Here is a 19,617-nt window from a genome sequence, read left to right as displayed (position 1 = left end):
TGTTACATTTATCAAATATAAATAAATTGTTCGTCGCTAGCTAGATTTATTTTTTAGATAAAGTTATATTCAATCCGTAAGTCTATTTGTCTTTCAATAATTGATGACCTAGGTTAAATACAAGTTGACACTTTAAATAGAAGTGTGGGTTTCATGCTATACACTTTAGGAAATGCAGTATACAGTATATATATATATATATATACAGTGTACGAAGTATTCAAGTATTAATATGTCGAATTTGATCTTTTCTTATTTTTGAATTAATAAATCGATGAATTACTAATTATTTAAAGAACTGTACGGGATATATTTTAATAAGTAACCAATTGATTTAAAACGTTTATTTAATTCTGTTCTTAATAAATTAATAAATATTTTACCTTATCTAGAATGTCATTACATCGTAACAGAAGGGTATTAGGTATCTAAAGAAAAAAATTGGTGTTAGAAAAAAATTATACCTAGTTAAAATGATAAATTAGCAAAATAAACAGTTTGGCATCAACTTACAAAATTGTTTTGTTATTCGATGCTACTAATGTTTTTTACTCGTAGGTGACTTCATAATTTATTGTGTTACTTGATAGATGAGATAGAATTTCATTTTTATAAACATACTTATTATGCTAAATGTTTTAATACCTTTATTACTCGTAATATATGAAATATCAAAAGTGTAAAACAACCAAAACTGTGTAATAGAAGTACTAACTATATATTTATGTATAAATTATTAAATTCTGTCAGTATGTTAAAACACTGAATTTAACAAAATCTATATTTTATTGTTAAATTCATTAAAATGTGAATTTTGTTATGAAGGAAATTTAATATTAATAAATATATTTTTGGAAAAAATTACTTTTTTGTAAAAATTTTCGATTTTGTCAAGAGGAAAAAATATAAATTTCAAATTTAAGAAGCTTTAAATATACCAATATTTTTGAATTAATTTCTTTTCTAATAAGTTATTATCGATAATGTATTATATTCAATTAAGATTTCCAAAAATATACATGTAAATTATAAAAAAATTTATTTATTTAATATAAAAATACGTATCTTTTATTTATCTTAAAGGAATTATTTATTGATGCGCTAAGTCATCCTTTTTGAATTTTTATAGCAAATTTATAAATTAAATTATGCAATATTTATTATTTAATATTATATATTTATATATATAATTTAAATTATTGAATTTTAAGTATTTAAATGTTTTGAAATTGTTGCTCTTAATTTTTTTCCCCTGTAAAGTTTTTGAAACATTGAAAGTACTTAAAGTAAATGAGTTTCCATTAAATGTATTGATTTCCTGTATATACTTATCTTTAATCAGAATGATTAATTTTATGTTTCTAATTTTTAAAATTAAATGGATTTTTTTCCTTTTAATTTATTCAATTTTATTGTTTTTTTTTAAATTGAAATGAATAAATTTATCGATTTTTATTAAAATTTTTAATAATATAAATTCAATAAACGAGATTTAATTAATTAAATACATAAAAATTTTTAATGTATTAATCTAATGCAGCCGTATTCAATAACTTATTAATGTATGCAAATTTGTAATTAAGAATGTATATAAATATTTTAATGAGCTTTTATTTAAATTAATATTTTAAAACACTTTAAAAACAATATATCGTATGTTTAGAATATATTAAAATTTCAGTAATTAATTTAATCAATTATTAAATTTTTAAAATTGATATTTATATTAAATATTACTTTAAAAATTGTTTTGTTCTTAAGTGATAATACATTTACATATTTCATATGTATATAACAGAGAATAATGCTATAATTGGGCCATCTGGTGAGGGAAAAACGAAAGTATTACATTTATTATATTTCGAAAATATTAATAAAATGTAATATTTTATTGCATTATATATTTTTTGCAATTATTACCATTTTTTAAAAATTTATAATTAATTCCTATTTGAAATAATTGCAAATAAAACATATATTTTAATAGATATTCGAATATTGTTTACACGTTAAATTGTACTTTATATTATTATAAGTTTAAATCAGAAGTAATAAATTTTTGGTAATTTTCCTGTATATATTAGTGTAAAATTTTATTAATAAGTGCATTTATTACGTTTATTTTGAAAGTATTTTGATAAAGTTTTAACACATTTCGTACTTTATATGCATTGCTATTGCATAAACCATTAAAGAATGCAGTCTATATCAAAGTTCTTATATCTTTAATTCCTAAATAAATAAAGATAATATCTTTATTTAGACACTGACCAGAACTAATAATAGTAAATTATAGACTTTATATATAAGTAAAGTTCTTAATTAGCTCTGTCTGATGATAAATATAGAAATATATCTATTTATAAATATATATTGTATATTATAATTTATGAATTTTATTGTGTGTGTGTTTGTTTGTAACGATATATCAAATACATATAAACTAGGATTAATAATAACTGATATAACCGAGAAGGAAATAAATGATATATCTTCATTAAAGTAGAAAGATTTTGTTTTCTTCTCGTTTCATTGATATAGAAAACATTAGTATAATTTCCCAAAAGGCATTATATAACATCCAATTTTCCAAAGTAAAATGTTAAAATCTGATCATAAAGTATAAATTTAAAAACTTTTCCCTTAACTTCACGGAATGAAAGGATTTTAATTTTATTTACGTTTTAATTTTCTTTCAGAATTATATTATGTCATTTTAAAAATGTAATTAATATAATACAGAAAAAAGTTTTTTAAAATTAAAATTCATGAATGTAAACTAATAACAATGCTAAAATTTTTAAGCTGACTTGGTAAAGATTTGATGAAATAATTCTTTAAGAAGCTTGACCTGAGGAAGAAAAAATTAAAAGAACCTCTGGGTGTAATTCGGATATATTGAGTTAATGTGGAATTAGGAATTTAGCGAATCAGCTTCATCACAAATTCATTAATGTTAATGGTATTCCTTCTATCGCCTGTCTTTCTTAAAGGGTTTAAATAATGCAATTGTCTCAATAAAATAGTTAGAGGCGTTAAACTTTAACACTTCCCATTGCATTTTCAAGATCTCTTTATTACAAATTCACCCGTATAATAAACAAGAGAGGAGAAAAAGGTACAAAAAATGAAAAACAAAATATATTTGTAAAGTTACTCATTGAGTAAGCAAATTTCAATTTATTCTGAATTAATTGCATTATAAATATTCAATCTCATTCGCCCAGGGGTTTGATTTGTAAGAACTAAAAAACATTCTTTTATAATGATTTTAAAATGTATTTTAACTAGATTTTATTATATATATATTAATTTTTTGTTAAAAAAAAAGCTATTACAATATGAAAATCATACAATTTATGTTTAATACTAATTTGGATACCCTCCATGCATGCAGGTTTTGAGTTTCTTAATTATTTTACATTAGAATATAATTGGAAAAGCAGAAAAATTTAAAAAATGCTTTTAAATTAATATAATATTTAACGACAACGAAATACAAACTCTAATGGTTCTTAATAACAATTGAACACATTAGTCTGGGAATTACTATGAAAAATTTCAGTAAAATGTTCTTAAATCAGTTGCTTGGAAAGTTATTTTTTAAAAATTAAAATAAATTTAGGATAAAAATTTAGGAATTCTAATGTAAATCGTAATCTTTTTCGAAATTAGTATGATATATTAAGAACTGATACTTAATTAAGCTTTAACAGATTGAAGCATTTATCTTTACGCTATTTTGAATCTTTTTTTTTTTTTATGATTTGTAATTGTTGAAGTTGAAGAACGAACTTCAAAATTATGGAATAATTTCTCTATTAACAATTCCTGCACTAAATTCCATCAAAACCTGTTTAAGCAGTTAATGTTGTTTTTGCAGATAGATAAACCAGTCGAATGCTCGACCCACGCAAATATATATTTTCAACATTGACGTTGAAACGTATTTAAAATATAGTTGTAAAATAATGGAAAATTTATATTTACACTATTTTTAAAAACAGAAATGAATTTTCGACATATTGAGCGATGTTAAGCTTGAGTTTGATCAGCTTAATTTTATTTTTAATATTATTTAATTTATATTTTTCGGTGTTGATCAATGGTTATTATCATTTTTTTATCTTGAACGGAAATTGATCATTGCTTTATATAAATTGTTTACACAATTTCGTATTATAGCCTTAGGCCTAAACTTATAAGAAATAATCCAATATAAAATAATGTTTTCTCCAACCTTTAAGTTAATTCAAAATTAATGGAAGCTGGCCGGGATTGTTTACTTTTTCAGTTTTTAATCGATTTTTCGGAATGTCGCAGAAGAGCAACACGAAAATGATTATATAAAAAATGTTTTATCGAAGTTGAAATTCCAGTTAGTCCTCCATAAAGGAAATTTGCCAATATATTTGAGATATATATATAAAAAAAAAAATGAAATTTCAGATTTATTATATATACAAACAATAGATTTTTTTCTTTTTATTTGTTTAAAAACATTCATCTATAAAATATATTCAAATTTAATATGGATTTTCTCTGAGAAAAATTGAAAACTTTGCTTTTTATTTATATTTATTAATAAATTATTTATTTTCCATTTTTTCGATGTTTTCGTATTTTCTTTGAATTTTTTAAAAAATATCTTTAATTAAATTTGTTTTTATGGAAAAATTTGATCAAAATGGGCTTATTTTCGGCATTATTATTTTTTTGACTTTGCTTTAATATTAGAAACAATTGAAAACTTACATTTATCATGTTTTAGTTTGCGTTAAAATTTTGCAAATCCAAACTAAAACATGATAAATCAAAATAAAAACAATTAAAATTCATATAAAATATGACTTTAAACAATATAAAATTTTATTAGTTGCTAAAAATTAGCTAAAAAATAGATATTATTGCAAAAAAATTATCAAATTTATTTAAATATTTCAGAAACTTAATAATAAATTACGCCCTATAAATGTTCCAGAGTGGAAAATTTTAAATATAATCAGTTTTAATTTACAGAAAGCAAATATTAAATGTAAGTTTTAATATTAGCAAAATTATTTCGTCTACAGTAATGTTTTAGTTATATTGTTGTGGTATATCAAAATATCTCATAAAATGAATCGCACGTTTCATTAACCTAATGTGTATGATTTACAAACCACTCTGACATTTTCCTTTTAAAATTTATGCAAGTATCTGTATATAGACGAATGAATACGATTTAATTGTAAAAATATCTAATTATTATAAAATAGAATTTGTCTTAAATTAAAAAATATATGCATAAAAAATATGTAATCTTTTTTATTCAGCGTATATTATTTTTAATTTATATAGTTCTCAAATTTTTATAGTTGTTATATATCAAGAAGCGAGAAATTAATAAAAATTGAAGGCACTATGTTATAAAGATAATTTACGCCTGAATTGATAATGATAATGCTTTTATCTTGTCACTTAAAAGAATAATTTTTATCCTAACTTCGCATGTGTGGTATGTTTCAATCTTATTTGATGCATAGAACGTGCTATTGCAAAAAATGAGAAAAAATAAAATTTAATGTAAAATAAAATGAACTCGTAGTTAAGATATTTATGACGTGGACAAGTTAATAATTTAATTTCCTTATTTAATATCGAAGCGATAATATTTGTGGATCCTTTCGAAGGACATTTAGAAAACTGCATCAATCGATACTGCACAAGGAGAACTGAAAGCTGCTTGTAACCTCAGTCGTGTGCTGCTTGGGACGCAGATTTACACGTACCTCAACAGATCTTCGTTGCTGAGGTATTTTACGATGTTGTCTTGTAATCTGAGAGTATTACCTAACGTGTGATAATCATAAGTGTGTCGGAAGTGCGAATTATATCATCTGGTATGTGTCAGCTGTCAGCCATTGAACAATTTTTAAACAGATACTCTTACTTCGTACGGAAGAATGCTGAAGCAGATGCAAGGTTTCTTTGGATGTTTACATAGAATGAAGATAACGACAATCAGTTCACGGATGTTTACATGATAGAATTTTTATTATTCATAGAATTTGCATTTGAGAAAAGGAAGGTATCTCTTTATAATAGTTAGAAAAAATGTTTTTTTATGTATAAAATTAAGTGAAGAGATCGTTACATTCTCTTTGCAAATATATAAATATATATAGAAATTTTTTAAAACAATAATAGCAATTATGTCGAATGAACCTCATCACGATACAGAATTTTTAATGGACACGTTGCATTTAACGGAAACGGCAAAACCCAGAACGTTTAAAAGTCACAGTTCGTTTTGTCTCAGTAGTCCCACAGATGCTAGAGATTTTGATGATGAAATTTGGATTAGGGTCGGTATACCTCCGGTCACGTGTGCTACCCAAGCCATCGACGACAATTTAATGTACAACTCGAATTCTGCCGAAAATAAATCAGTTTTAGGATCCAGACATAATGGAAAATATGAACCTTTAAATCGAGGTAAAAATTTCCGAAATTTAGAACAAAATACAACAAGCGAAGACGTCATTTCACGTAAAGCAAGGTGGATAATTATTACTACTACATTATTACTTGTATTTATGAGTATGTTGTTAGTCGGTATAACCTTACGCCTAGCTCCTGTTATTGATGATCTAGGTAAGTAATATATATAAGTTATATGTGTATGTAGCATACATATGAACACTTTTTAAGAAATAAATAACCTACATTAAATTTGAAAACAGTTCTAGTTATTAATGGTAGTTAAACTATACATTAAACTTGTAAATCCTGCCGAGTATTTTGAATTATTACTTGAATATTTTTGAATTTATTAAATATTAAGAAGTATGTTCAATATGTAAATTAAATTTCTTATCATAGGTAAGCATTACTACAAAAATATGTCAATAATAAATCTTTACATCTCAATTCTTAGAGTGATTAGCTCATTCATTCTACACTGTACAGTTCCATTAATTAGTAATTATGTAGCTTCTTTATGACGTGTAACTTTCATTCCATCAATTTGTTTTAGAAATCATCTATTAGTTTCTGTAGATCTGAAATAAAATAGAAAACAAATATTATTTTTTTATTCAAAATTCTATCATAAATTTAATATTTTATGAGATTGTTCATTTTTGATATATATTATTATGTTACCGGATAGTTACATTGTATACTTTGTTTTTCCAAAATTGCAAGGGGTATCAATTTCTTTTCATAGCTATAGCAGCGATAAAACATCATCTTTTCGAATAAAATCGTTGTTTCGAGTTGTATATGACAGTTAAAAATAAATTTACGTTGTCAGATGAAAATAATAATAATAATTATATATTATACAAGAGAGATTTTTCACTGCTTCTAATCATAAATTGAACTATCAGTAAAACGGAAATATCTAGACAAATAATAATTTCGGATCGATTACGGCATTATTATAACCGTGGATATTGCAGAATCATCAATTGGAAACACTTGAAAAAATTGCCAGAATAGCAATTTTTGATTAATATTACTGTTTCCGCTAACAAATTCTTTCATTTGAACACGCTTTATAATTGATTTTACCTTCTATCGATTGTTTTAGAAATGAATTAAAGATATAATTCTTTCGTGAGGTGAAAATAATAGTATTTTTTTTTTAAATTGGAAACTTGCTATTATTTAGAATTGTTGTCTGAAGTTTCTTTTAACAGGAAATTATTCACAAATTATATATTTTATTAACGGGTATCTATATAAAGGTATCAATGATTTTATATCTTTTATGGATAATATAAGGTTGTTTATAGTTTTTGTTTTAATTTAATAGTAATTTTATAGAGACAAAATAATTAGAGGATTTTCCTAATATCTATATTGCACATATTGTTATTTACATATTTTTCACGAATATAAGAAGTTGGAGAATTAAAGCTTCAAAGGTATTAATATTAGGATATTATAAAGATGATTATTTGAAATCCTGTTATTTAAAAATATAAAAATTTAAAAGATAATTCTTCGAATTATATTAAAATTATAAATATAAATTCAAATATTTGACGATTCCATAATTACCAATTGAAAAGTATAATTTTTTACACAATTTAAAAAAATATTGTATAAAAATTACTCTTTTTTTCACTCTTCCGACGTCTGCTATAATTTAAGCTAATTGTTTTCTGTACCAAAAAATAAAAACTAACGAACTAATTGATGTTTTTTTCTTTAAATTCTTTAAATTTACTTATCAGTTAGAGGAAAATGACGAACTTTTTATATCTCCCCTTTTACAAACATGATGCAAAGAACATTATATTAAAACATATTTTATGATAGTTATCTACAATATACAGATAATTAAAATTTAAAGTAACAATTACGGTAGAACTCCTATTAACAGAGGTTCCTCATTATTCCAAAGAACCCGTAAGTGAATACACAATTTTTCTTATATAGTTTTTCATAAAAGAAAGTTTAAAGCGATAACACGTATTAAAAGGGATTTGTTTCAGTTATCTTTTATCATTTAACTTCAATGTGATACAAACTATTCATATTAAAATGTAACTACAGTAATACACATTTTTATTCTTAAAATTCTTATACTGTATTGTATGTATTAGCTGTTCTTATAAATAATTAAATTGACGAATGCATGAAAACAAAGTTAAAAGTGATACCATATAAAATCCCTTATATTCGTAACTTTTAATCCGAAATGGCCGTATGTTTTATCCTAGTTTTCGATTATCCGAGGTAGCATCGGCCTACATGAACTCATATAATCGAGGTTCTACTATAGTAATAACATAACTAACAACATTAATATTTAAATACACATTAACATTGTTGCTTTTATATAAATTGAAGAACGCATTATTCATTTTTAAACTGATATAGTAATTTATAGATTTGCTATATTAAATAATTTAATAAATAAATCTTTTTATCTCTATTTCCTTAATGTTATCAATTTGTTTGTATTCTTGTCTACTTGGATCTATTAATAAACAAGGTCCAAGTAGACAAGGATACAAACAATAAAGTTTATTTAAGATTTAACATTTACTTAACATTCTTAACTAAAAATTTGCAATAGCATGTGTACAGTACATCATATATCTTTTTAGTACTGTTTAAATTTAGTACATTTTCTCCCATACAATATTTTATATCGAAATAATTTCACATATAAATAGATCTATAAATATATAGGCCTAGACTATATTGTCTAAGATTTGATTTGCACTTTGACAATAGATATTTTTGTTTTAACTTTGACAATTTACATGTTTGTATTAAAAATAACAATAAATTAAGATGAATTGAAAGGATAAAATATAAAAGTGATGAACAAAAAAGAATGATATAATATAAAGAGACGTGGTTATAGTCAGGGCCGGATTTGAGGCGATTGGAGCGATTTGCGCCAATCGGGCCCCGCGCTTGAAGGGGCCCCGCAGGACATCAAAATTTATATATTTAAAAATAGTTTAAATTACAGAATAGACAGAATAGATTAAACAGTTTAGCGATCATGTCAATTGAGAGTCAGGAAGCAAGCCAGCTAGATTTTGATACTATTTTAGAAGATTTTACAGAATAAAAACTTCGGAACATAAAACATCTCTTTATATGTTTATATTCAATAAAATTCAGTTATATTCATTCATCAACACATTAGAAGATTTTTCATGAATTATACAAGAGAGATTTTTCACTGCTTCTAATCATAAATTGAACTATCAGTAAAACGGAAATATCTAGACAAATAATAATTTCGGATCGATTACGGCATTATTATAACCGTGGATATTGCAGAATCATCAATTGGAAACACTTGAAAAAATTGCCAGAATAGCAATTTTTGATTAATATTACTGTTTCCGCTAACAAATTCTTTCATTTGAACACGCTTTATAATTGATTTTACCTTCTATCGATTGTTTTAGAAATGAATTAAAGATATAATTCTTTCGTGAGGTGAAAATAATAGTATTTTTTTTTTAAATTGGAAACTTGCTATTATTTAGAATTGTTGTCTGAAGTTTCTTTTAACAGGAAATTATTCACAAATTATATATTTTATTAACGGGTATCTATATAAAGGTATCAATGATTTTATATCTTTTATGGATAATATAAGGTTGTTTATAGTTTTTGTTTTAATTTAATAGTAATTTTATAGAGACAAAATAATTAGAGGATTTTCCTAATATCTATATTGCACATATTGTTATTTACATATTTTTCACGAATATAAGAAGTTGGAGAATTAAAGCTTCAAAGGTATTAATATTAGGATATTATAAAGATGATTATTTGAAATCCTGTTATTTAAAAATATAAAAATTTAAAAGATAATTCTTCGAATTATATTAAAATTATAAATATAAATTCAAATATTTGACGATTCCATAATTACCAATTGAAAAGTATAATTTTTTACACAATTTAAAAAAATATTGTATAAAAATTACTCTTTTTTTCACTCTTCCGACGTCTGCTATAATTTAAGCTAATTGTTTTCTGTACCAAAAAATAAAAACTAACGAACTAATTGATGTTTTTTTCTTTAAATTCTTTAAATTTACTTATCAGTTAGAGGAAAATGACGAACTTTTTATATCTCCCCTTTTACAAACATGATGCAAAGAACATTATATTAAAACATATTTTATGATAGTTATCTACAATATACAGATAATTAAAATTTAAAGTAACAATTACGGTAGAACTCCTATTAACAGAGGTTCCTCATTATTCCAAAGAACCCGTAAGTGAATACACAATTTTTCTTATATAGTTTTTCATAAAAGAAAGTTTAAAGCGATAACACGTATTAAAAGGGATTTGTTTCAGTTATCTTTTATCATTTAACTTCAATGTGATACAAACTATTCATATTAAAATGTAACTACAGTAATACACATTTTTATTCTTAAAATTCTTATACTGTATTGTACGTATTAGCTGTTCTTATAAATAATTAAATTGACGAATGCATGAAAACAAAGTTAAAAGTGATACCATATAAAATCCCTTATATTCGTAACTTTTAATCCGAAATGGCCGTATGTTTTATCCTAGTTTTCGATTATCCGAGGTAGCATCGGCCTACATGAACTCATATAATCGAGGTTCTACTATAGTAATAACATAACTAACAACATTAATATTTAAATACACATTAACATTGTTGCTTTTATATAAATTGAAGAACGCATTATTCATTTTTAAACTGATATAGTAATTTATAGATTTGCTATATTAAATAATTTAATAAATAAATCTTTTTATCTCTATTTCCTTAATGTTATCAATTTGTTTGTATTCTTGTCTACTTGGATCTATTAATAAACAAGGTCCAAGTAGACAAGGATACAAACAATAAAGTTTATTTAAGATTTAACATTTACTTAACATTCTTAACTAAAAATTTGCAATAGCATGTGTACAGTACATCATATATCTTTTTAGTACTGTTTAAATTTAGTACATTTTCTCCCATACAATATTTTATATCGAAATAATTTCACATATAAATAGATCTATAAAGATATAGGCCTATATTGTCTAAGATTTGATTTACACTTTGACAATAGATATTTTTGTTTTAACTTTGACAATTTACATGTTTGTATTAAAAATAACAATAAATTAAGATGAATTGAAAGGATAAAATATAAAAGTGATGAACAAAAAAGAATGATATAATATAAAGAGACGTGGTTATAGTCAGGGCCGGATTTGAGGCGATTGGAGCGATTTGCGCCAATCGGGCCCCGCGCTTGAAGGGGCCCCGCAGGACATCAAAATTTATATATTTAAAAATAGTTTAAATTACAGAATAGACAGAATAGATTAAACAGTTTAGCGATCATGTCAATTGAGAGTCAGGAAGCAAGCCAGCTAGATTTTGATACTATTTTAGAAGATTTTACAGAATAAAAACTTCGGAACATAAAACATCTCTTTATATGTTTATATTCAATAAAATTCAGTTATATTCATTCATCAACACATTAGAAGATTTTTCATGACAAAAATTTATGTAGTTATATTCATTTAAAAATATAGAAATACTAAAACATATCTATATATGTTTATATTCAATAAAATGTAGTTGTATTTATATTTGGTACAGGTTTTTTAATGTAGAAATTTGTCTATCTTATGGTTCACGACTTTTGATTTTTATAATTAGATTTTGGATTTTGTTTTAAATAAATATTTAAAATCTATATTTCAATATGTAAATTGACTGTTAATTAATTTTGTTATTTAAAGTTTTGAGGGGCCCCGCAAAAAAAATTCAATCGGGCCTCACACCTATTGCATCCGGCCCTGGTTATATAGTACGATGATACATGTAATAATACTTTAAGCAGGACCGACCCGAACTATAGACACACCAGGTTGTTTCTTAGGCTCCAAAACACTTGGGCAAGCCTTACTTTAAGGAATCTATTTATCATTATTGGCAGGCTACGTTATGTAGTTACATACAGTGTTTTTATTTTGATTAATGTATTTAAATTAATTTATATATTTTATAAATATTATTTTAATTTATAGAGTGGATAGCTAAATTTCTTAAGTTTCCATAGAATTTTTCCACAATATAAATACTTTTGAACTAGATTTTTATAAGAGATGCCATTAAAAATATAAATTATCAGTCAAAAATATATACTGTACTTACCAAAATTTTTATATATAGTAATATTTTATTTTTTATTTTAATAAGGAGTTTAAAAAAGTTTACAAATAAATTTTTTTAAAAGAACTCGAGATTAAGAACAAATAACGCTACTAAAATTTTTTTCAAGTTAGTAATTCATTTTCTTAAACTGTTGTCAAAAATGACATAAAATTAAGGATTGACAATTCAAAATGCTTTATAGATAATCACGCTCTCTTTTCGAGACATAAAATTTTATTGTAGTCATAAACAGAATAAATATCATAAAAAATAAAATAAAAAAAAACTCATAGCAGACTCCTTAATAGGCCTACTTTTTAAATAGGAAAAATTTTTATACATTGTATTCTATAGTATTGTTATTTTCATGAAATAAATACTTTATAACCATGAACAAATATTCTCATCTATTACAAGAAAAATGAAAAATTTCTGCTATTTTTTCTTGGTTTTTGTTATATTTTTAGCTTTCTATGACAACTTGTCGAGAAAAATGATATAACTCTAGTTATAGGTATCTTCTCCTGGGATGATTGATACAAGACGTACAGTATAGTAGAATGGAGTCATATTCCAATGACTTAGAATTAATATTTTGTGATGTAGACTATTAAACATTGGAAAAAATGTTGAGAAAAGAAGTCAAAAAGACTCTTTGCTATTTTTAAATATTTTATTTTTCAATTTCATCGCACAAAAATCAATATGTTTTATCTTTGTAAAGTACTGTATTCAGTTTTCTCATTTAAATAAATATTTGGTACATTTTCATGTTTTATGCATTTAAACAATTACTAAAAAGAAAAGACACAAATATAATTGAAATTATTAAATAAACAGAATTTTATTTGAAATTATAAAGCTTGAAAGCGATATGAATGACGAANTTAAATATAATTTACAACTAGTTAAATAAATAATTAATATGAATTCATGTGTAAATCTATCAGAAATTTAATAATGCATTATAAATTAATGACATAAAAGCAAAATCCTTATCTAAATCATTTTACCAATTGCTCCCAGCATTGATTGTTCTCCGGTATCCTCAATTTCTTAAAATATCTTCGAAGCAAACAAACATCAAGGATAGTTCATTTGCATATAACATTTCAACTCAATTAAATTTAATAGAATTTGTCTTACAAATCATTGATTTCATTAGATTCGTTCAATATACGGAATTAACATATTCTCAATAGTTTGTTTTCGTATGGACAAAAGTAATTTAGAATTTCTCTTGCATCTATTCTGATTCTTTCTTCTTAGATAATTATTTCTAATAGTAAGTATTCGAGGATATATATATATATATATACACATACACATACACAATAAAAGAGTCTTTATTTTCTGTAATAAAATATTTTTTATTTTCTGTAGAAGCTCAATTTCGAATTTTTCATTGAAAATGGCTTTTTAAAAATTTGGTACTTTGCCTTCTTATTCGTCATAATATAAGCTTTTTCAAAACTTTAGTTTTGAAAATACACCTTAGAGACGATAATTTTAAAGAATATTATATCAAATTCTAGTATATCGCCTTCGGAATAATAACTTCTCTCAGTTTATTACGCAAATATATACCTAAAACTACACGTACTTTCTCGTAATTTTGAATTTTAGCACGCCATAATTCTTGCTAGACATTCAATTTACCTTCTTGAAATTCTTTTATATGAATTTTGCTCTAAGTATAATATTCAAAAAAAAATTTTAAATTAATATTTTAATAAAAATATGAAAAGGAAAAAGTAAATTATTCGATAGAATAGATAATGATGCGATTATGTAGTAAAGATGATGCAAACAGAGTCAATACGCTTGACAATAGCTTGCAATTTTTAGTAATGGAGTCTTCTTTTGCACATTTGACAACCTATTATAATTATGAAAATGAAAATTTTAAATTATGATTTAGTGTAAGCGATCACAATATGGATTGGAATAAATTTTTGGCAATGAAATTAAAATGGTATAAAGAAGATAAAATTATTTTTTTTCATATTTTACATTCGGAAAATATAAATTATCTCGAATATTATATTTTATTGCATTTTATCTATGTGTGCATTTTACTAAATTTGAAATTAATTGCTAACTTAAAGGAAAAAATGCGGTAAGATAAAGAAATTGAAGTAAATGTTCTCTAGAAAGTCTCAGGGGGAAAATTCACTCCGAATGATATAAAAGATCTCAAGACAATGCTACAATTGATTATTCAAAATGGATTTTAGTGTTAATATTTTTTTTAAAAACAGTTATTTACACATCTTCATCTATTTGACATACTATTTTTAAAATCCTTTTGTTTTCTGTCTCTAATTTTTTTTTCGTATATATAATTATAAATGCATAAAATGTTTAAATTAATTTGTTAGGTTGTTTGCATGTTTATGTTTTTAAATATTTAACAATCGAGATTTGAACGTTACAGTTCTGATAATGTGGTAATATTGATCGCTGCATTCAGTTGACGCGAATGTGTTAAAAATTGTAAATTGTAAAAAATATATTTTGTGAACGTATCTATTTTTGTAGCTTGCATTTTATTTTTAAAATTTAAAACAAACTGGACTTAAAACATTTATATTTTATGTTTTGAAAACGCATAGAAGTATATTGTTCTAAGAATAATTTATATAGATTATTTTAAAGTAATTGCTTTAAAAAAAAGAAAAATAGGAGAGTAACGATCAATTCGTCACTCCACGTTTTAAAAATATTAATAATAAATAATATATTATAATTAAAATAGCCAACCATTTGAAAATTTGAGAAAATATAGAATGATTAATTGACTATTTCATCGATTGTTCAAAATTATTCTACATTTTGTTTTGTTTAAATTTCTTTAAAAATATATTGAAATTGACTTCGATTTAATCGCAATTCCAAAGCTTTCGATATAATAATAACATTTTTTTCTATTTTACAAATCTTCTCAATCTTTACAGAGCTTAAAAGCATTTCCAAAGAAGCTATCTTCTTGTAGAATAAGAAAAATTCCAGAAGAAGATGACTTTATGACTCCGAAACTAAATTTTATTGAACGCTTGATAACATGATATCAAAAACTCAATACAAATCGATTTTCAATAGAAAAAAATTTAAGCAATAGTTCCTATTTTTTCCATTTTTCCAGATCGATGCGACTATCTTTTGTAGAAGATCTATTTAAGAAAAAAGAAAAAGAATTCACTTTTACAATTGTAATGCATTTGACGTTACGCTTTTTCGTAGTTTATAGAAAATGTATTCTTTCAACCGGACATTGACAACAATGTTGAATACTTTAAATCAATTAGAGGCTTTCCATTAGACATTTTTCTTTACTTTAATAGAATAGAACTGATTTTCAATAAAAATGTCATTTCAGATTTACTGTTTCCATTCGTTGTTTAGCATTTTACATCGTTTTACACTATCCAATTCTCTTTACATCGGTGAAATCCGCATTATATATTGATGTAGTAGATTGTGATAAATTTATTTTCCATCACGCTATCGATCAAAGTATTCATCTCTTTTCAGAAAAATCCAAGTAAAAGTTTTTAGGTTATATTTAATACTTTCCAAATGAGTTAATTAGAATGGTTGATCGCTCACGCTTTTATTTTAAATAATTAAGTAATTTTTCTCATTTTTAAAGTAAAATTTTATGAAAATTTTAAAAATAATACATAGAATATAGCGATTTAGACCATAGAAATATTAGTAAATCGAATACTGTTGCATGTAGACGTATTCCCAATACATTGGAATTACTGAAGATAATAAAAATTTATGTTGTTTTGCTGGCAGAATTCATTTCTTCTGAATCCAATTTTCTCCACTTAATTACNCTTTGTCGCTGTTATTTGTTAGATAATGCCAATTCCTTATTTTTATTGAATGTAAATTTAATTCACTTCAGAAATTCAAAATAAATAAATAAAACTTATTTATTAACTAATTAAATAAAGCACAAGTACAGTATTGTACTAAAGTATGTATATGGTCTACTGTTACTAATTAGATAAAGATTGTTATGTAGAAAGGTATTATTACATGACAATGCTGTAATGTATTAAACCGAAAACTTATGAGTTTTTAAAATAAATTTTCATCTATAATATGATTAAAAAACAAACTGTATTTAGCAATAAGCTTTATTGATCGATTATTTGAGGAATAATGGTTTATTAACAGATTTCAATATGTAATAAAATAAGAAATGGTATTGTAAGACAGTATTTCACAAAAAGCCTACAGTGTAATCATTAATTAAATATAATGCAAATACTAGATTTCAGAAATTCACATAAATGTTAATTTCTGAAATCCTGCATATTGCTGAAATTAGAATTTTACTTCAATTTTTAACAAAAAGAAAATGAATTTATTTAAAATATAAATTTATTAACAATAATGAGCTTAGTGTATTTCATTTATTAAACTCTGATAATTTATTTAGTAAACAAATGTTTTAAGAAATCTGGTAATATTATCTCGTATATATTGTATATTTTAATCTTTTTATCTGCCATCAATGCATCAAATTAGTAAGTTAATAATAAGTAAGACATATTTGGTTTGGGTTTCGTAACGTGTGATTTCAACAAACAAAAGTTAGAGGACAGGTTTCAAAGTCTGCTCGTTAGCACAGAAGGCCAGAAAGTGGGTAAAACAATGGAGATCCCAGATCCAAACTTCATGAAAAATCACGACAGTTTTGATTCGATTTGAATGCACTCCATCATGATAGATGCCACCTTACCTCATAAGGTAACTTCTGGCCTATATGAAAGCGAATAAAAAATGCATAGAAGAAACATGTGTTATTGCATAAAAGATTTGAACAACATTTTGTTTTTTTTTTTATAACCACAATCTAAAATATAAGCTGGCAATCATGATGAAAAAATAATACCTAACATCCCATTAAAAATTCAGTATTTATTGTGTTTCATGATTCATAAAAGATTGGGAAACATTAATATATATTTACAAGTTGATGCTGCACACATTTGGATGGAATTTCTTACGCAAGATATCAATTTACATTGAGTTATATTTCCTGCCTTAATTTTGTTTATTACAGAGAAAGAAATGATCTAAAATATGAAGCTGGAAAGAAACATTTCTAAATTGCCAGTTATCTTAAATAAACTCTCAAAGGAGTAAAGTGTTCATTACCTCGTTGATTTTTTTCCATTTTGTATGATTAAGAATGATGCCAGTTGTATTTTCTCACAGTTCCATCAGTGCATGAATTATTTTGCATTTCAAATAAGTTATTTATATGTAATCCAACCCTTTTTTTTATATTTTACAGCTTTTCATTCTATAAACTATTTGCTGTTTTTAATTAAATTTGCACTCGTAAGTTATATGATTTGCTTGTCTGAAATTTATCATTGAAATTAAATCTTTTTAATATTGATTTTATACATATTATTTTTAATAAATAAACTTCTCGTATTTATTTATTAAAAAAATATTATTAATGATTATCATTTTTATATATTTTCAGTACGCAAGGAGACTGATAAAATAATCGGAGCTCTGACATCATCAATTACAATATCACCAGAAGGTAGATCTAATAACGAAACTACTGCTACAACTGTCAAACCAGGTTGATTTTCAACGGATAATTTGGACATCGAATAATGCTTCTTATTAATAATTCAGGAGTGATCAGATAGCAATAACGCTATTAAATAATACACTTCACCGACTGTTTGTTCTTTAGAGATATTTATCTTTAGTATAATTCAGGAGAGGAAAAAATATAAGACAAATGAACAATTACTTTCCAAATTTAAATCATGTTTAGATATCAATTTTTAAACGAAATCTAAACAAAAATTTAGATTCGAATCTTGTTACATTCTTAAAATTTTATATTAGTTTAAATATATATATATAAAAATAAGCATATCTCAATTAGACAATCCTTTAAAATAATTGTTCATTTGTCACACCGTTTACCTTTTTAAACGATATTTTAAGTGAATATCAAAAGAACAGTTAATCCCCTTAAATATAAAAGAATTTTGTTAAATTTAATCGTGACAAACCTTTTTAAAATTATAAAAAAAAAGAAAGAAAGAAGAATCTGTTTAAAATTTTAGAATTTAAAAATTAATCTTTAAATCTTTCTGATATATCTGTGTTATTTTATTCGATAAAGTGATATTAATTGGAGCCAATGCTCATTATAATTGGAGCTTTGTACATTTCAGATATACGGTATATAAATTATTAATAATTAATGTAAGAGAAATCATTACCGATTTTAAATTATCTATGTGATATTTACTAAAAATGTCAGTGATGACATTTAATATAAGCACTAAAACCAATACAGTTTATATGTGATCTCTTTTGAATGCATGCATCTTTTGTAGTTAATTCTGACTCTGCAGTCTTTTTTAAAAAGAATATATATATTTATTGTTAGATTTTTCAAAATCTTATCATGAAATTATTCATGTAGAAAAGAATTTTTAATTCCGAGAAGAAACTTAACCTGACACTGGAATAATTAAATTCACTTGTATAAACATAGAAAGGAAGCAATGACGTGTATTAATATAAAAATTCCCTATCTAATCTGGTATGATTCAATAATTAATAATTGCTGCAAAAAAAAATATTGTTCACGGACTTATAATTTTTACTCGTATTGTAGAAAGGTATTATTACATGACAATGCTGTAATGTATTAAACCGAAAACTTATGAGTTTTTAAAATAAATTTTCATCTATAATATGATTAAAAAACAAACTGTATTTAGCAATAAGCTTTATTGATCGATTATTTGAGGAATAATGGTTTATTAACAGATTTCAATATGTAATAAAATAAGAAATGGTATTGTAAGACAGTATTTCACAAAAAGCCTACAGTGTAATCATTAATTAAATATAATGCAAATACTAGATTTCAG

At 24.0% G+C, this 19,617-nt stretch overlaps 1 protein-coding gene across 1 annotated transcript in view; it reads left to right on the top strand.

Moving 5' to 3' along the window:
• Nucleotides 1-19,346, top strand: part of LOC111631373 (putative nickel insertion protein) — a 55,374-nt gene extending 36,028 nt beyond the window's left edge. Inside the window, exon 2 of the mRNA XM_023375603.1 lies at nucleotides 18,195-19,346. Coding sequence (XP_023231371.1) covers nucleotides 18,195-18,304 — 110 coding nt within the window. The 3' untranslated portion in view covers nucleotides 18,305-19,346. The remainder of the gene's footprint in view (nucleotides 1-18,194) is intronic.
• Nucleotides 19,347-19,617: the final 271 nt, after the last annotated feature.

This window comes from Centruroides sculpturatus, unplaced genomic scaffold (assembly GCF_000671375.1).
Source record: "Centruroides sculpturatus isolate CEXI.00-Female unplaced genomic scaffold, Cexi_2.0 scaffold534, whole genome shotgun sequence".
Classification (NCBI taxonomy): Eukaryota; Metazoa; Arthropoda; class Arachnida; order Scorpiones; family Buthidae; genus Centruroides; species Centruroides sculpturatus.
The sequence above is the reverse complement of the archived record's forward strand: the minus strand, read 5'-3'. Positions and strand labels throughout refer to the sequence as shown.